The 2,748-nt window shown below is 52.5% G+C and overlaps 1 protein-coding gene across 2 annotated transcripts in view; it reads left to right on the top strand.

The window, feature by feature from the left end:
* The first annotated feature begins 281 nt into the window (after positions 1-281).
* The window catches only part of PHKB (phosphorylase kinase, beta), a 66,196-nt gene continuing 63,729 nt past the window's right edge, over positions 282-2,748 (top strand). Inside the window, exon 1 of one of the 2 annotated variants that reach the window (XM_015564686.1) lies at positions 282-579. In XM_015564686.1, the coding sequence (XP_015420172.1) occupies positions 525-579 (55 nt within the window). In that variant the 5' untranslated portion in view covers positions 282-524. The remainder of the gene's footprint in view (positions 580-2,748) is intronic. The other variant, XM_006764879.2, reaches the window with a different exon arrangement.

Below are 2,748 nucleotides of genomic sequence, written 5' to 3'. Positions count from 1 at the left end.
TTGCTCTGTGGTAGTGGAAGAGACACCATTCGAGGTCCTCGCTCCCAGGTCGTTGGGGTTTCAGCGTCTTCTGCTAACTGCGAAGTAGCATGAGACTCTGACGTCCGATGGCTGTTGCTTTTAGAAGAATGTAGGAGCTGACTTTGGTCTGAAACTTGGACTGACCTGGCTCCATGGAGGGGCCGCTGCAGAGTTCCGAGCATTGTTACATAGCCGCCCAGTCACCCGCTGCCCCGGGAGGGCGCCCCTGGAGGTGATGCGTGATAAGTGGGTATTCCGTATTCCTGCCTAATCCACACGGGCCACCGGAACTTAACCAGAGCGAAGCAAAATTCCAGATCATAAAAAGAAAATGATCACGAACCTTGATTGGTTGCCTGCATTGCACACGGCATCACGTGTTAATACCTGCTCACACTGCTTTCAATGAACCTAACCTTGATTGCTTCTAACCTCCACTAAACAGTTGTGAACGCTGCTGTAGTGTAGCCTGTGGCGCTTATGGTCAGAGGCCGCCATTTGACATGGCCAGCCCACCCGACGCGGTCGCCTCGTCTCCCCGAGCCTTCTTAAGGTCTGGTAAGTGTGGAGACCCCTCCCCACCGAGGGGGTTCGTTTTACTTACCTTTGTTTCTGAAGTTTGCGGTCCCCAGAGGATAGCGTTTGGATTGTGGGCCCCCTGGCGGGCCCGGGCCTGCACCCCGTGGTCCTGTGCCCGTTGGCGCGGCTGCTGTGGGCACCGTAGGTTGAATGTGGCCCGGCCTGGGGTGGTCGCGCGGCGTGAGAAGTGACGGTGGAGCCGCAGTTGTCAAACGGGCACATGAAAAGCTTCGTAAATGGTTTTGGGCGTCTTGCGTCATGGAAGTAACCTTGCAGACTTGGGAATTTTTGGTCAGCCTCCCGATTATATTCTCGTTGGCACCTCGCTGTGCTGTAGGTGTTTGTACACATTTTCACAGCGGGAAGGGGAGCTCACTTGGTGAAGAGGTGAAGCAGCTCGCCCAGGTCCCGAGACTTAGGGTTCAAAGCCACGCGGTGCACTTGGTAGCCGGGCTGGGGGAGATGTGCGCACAGGGGCTCGTAGGCGGCCGTATTGGTAAGACCCCTTGCCAGCTGGACGGAGGCTGTGGAGCTGCTCCTCCCGGGGCCTGGGTGTTGAAACAGGTTGGAGGAGGTCCATGCATCCAGGAAGGACCAGCTATGGGTTCCCGTTTGGAACCCGGGCCTTCGGATGCGGCCAGTTAAGTGGCCCTGGTGTGGGAGTGGAGGCTGGAGTCCTTAGGCTTTTCCTGTAGGCAGGCGCCACCTTGGCCACTCGGGAGAAGCTGTGGCAAGAGGCTGCTTTGTCCCTGAGGTGCCTTAAGCAGTGTCCAAGCCTCACCCGCTGGTGTGGCTCGAGTCGAGCGTCAACCTATGAACCAGGAGGTCACAGTTCGGTTCCCCGTTGGGGCACAGGCCCGGGTTTCGGGCTTGATCCCCAGAGTGGGGTGTGCAGGAGGCAGATGACTCATGATTCTCATCATTGATGTTTCTATCTCTCTCCCTCTCCCTTCCTCTCCGAAATAAACTATATATAAAAAGAATGTCTAATCCTCAGGGCCCGTTAACAGGAGAAAGTGAGATGAGCCAGCCAAAAGGTGATAGTGAAAACCTTCTGTTTTCTCCATAACCGTTTATTTCCATTTATATTCCAAATCCTGTTTTGGCACGATGGAGGAGGAAAGCCTTGGAAAAAAATAAGAAATAGCTCAGGAAAGACTCAGTCCAGGGAGATAAAAAAGCTTCTACATTAAGGAGTGAAAACAAGTCTTGTCTTCAGTGGTCATCAGCTAAATGGCAACAGCATACACAACATTGCCAATGTTCAACTTCTGATTTAGTCCCCGAGCTGAGAGACCAAGGGTATATATATCTGTCTTTGGGCTGTGTTTTCTTTCGTTTAAGCACCAGGCCGTTCCCCACTTTGGCAGGCCCGGTAGGAGCCGGGAGTTTGCAGGGGCTGGCAGTTATGGGGAAATAGAATGCTAACGGTGAGATAAGCTTTCCTGCGCCGGCAGTCCTGCACATTTCAACACCTCCGAGCGGCTTTGACATTGCACAGGGTTTGAAGGCACGCACAGGAGGCGTTCCCAGTACTGCGTCCTGACACTGAAATAGAATGCGGCCAGAAGCAAAATAGAAAAAGACCCACGTCACTGCCGTTGGCCATTTTACAGACGATTGCTTATACTTGACTTGCAATGTGTATACTTTTTGGAGGTGCCTCTACCCAAAGCGTAGTGATGACTCTGAAGAAGTATTGTAAACTTTCCTCTGTTAAAATGCGGATACACAGAGGGGTTTGCACGTACAGGTTATGGGCTCGTGTGGAAGTTCCGTGTTTCTGTTGGAAATGATTGTTAGTTCCTTGGAGGTCGTCATTGTAGGCGCGTGTTTTTTGGAGTCATTTATCGGTCATTTCAGAGCTCGGGTCCACAGCTGAGCTTCTCCTGGCCCAGATGAAAGCCCGTCTCTTGCTTTTGGAAAATCCCTTTCCAACGCACCTAGGTCGTTTTATGTATTTTAATCCTCTTTATCCCTCCTGGCATGGTCTGCGTTTTGTCCGTTTCTGCTCTTTCTTGAATGTAGTGTGTGTCCTGCATTTCCGTGTGGTGCTTGTGCTGTGCTTGGACTGCTAATGTGTCAGGCTGCGCTGTGGCCGAGTGTGACTCCTCTTGTTCAGCCGCTAAACCCAAAGGAAGATCTGAA

This window comes from Myotis davidii, unplaced genomic scaffold (assembly GCF_000327345.1).
Source record: "Myotis davidii unplaced genomic scaffold, ASM32734v1 scaffold181, whole genome shotgun sequence".
NCBI lineage: Eukaryota > Metazoa > Chordata > Mammalia > Chiroptera > Vespertilionidae > Myotis > Myotis davidii.
Note: the sequence above shows the minus strand (reverse complement) of the source record. Positions and strands in the feature narration are given on the sequence as shown.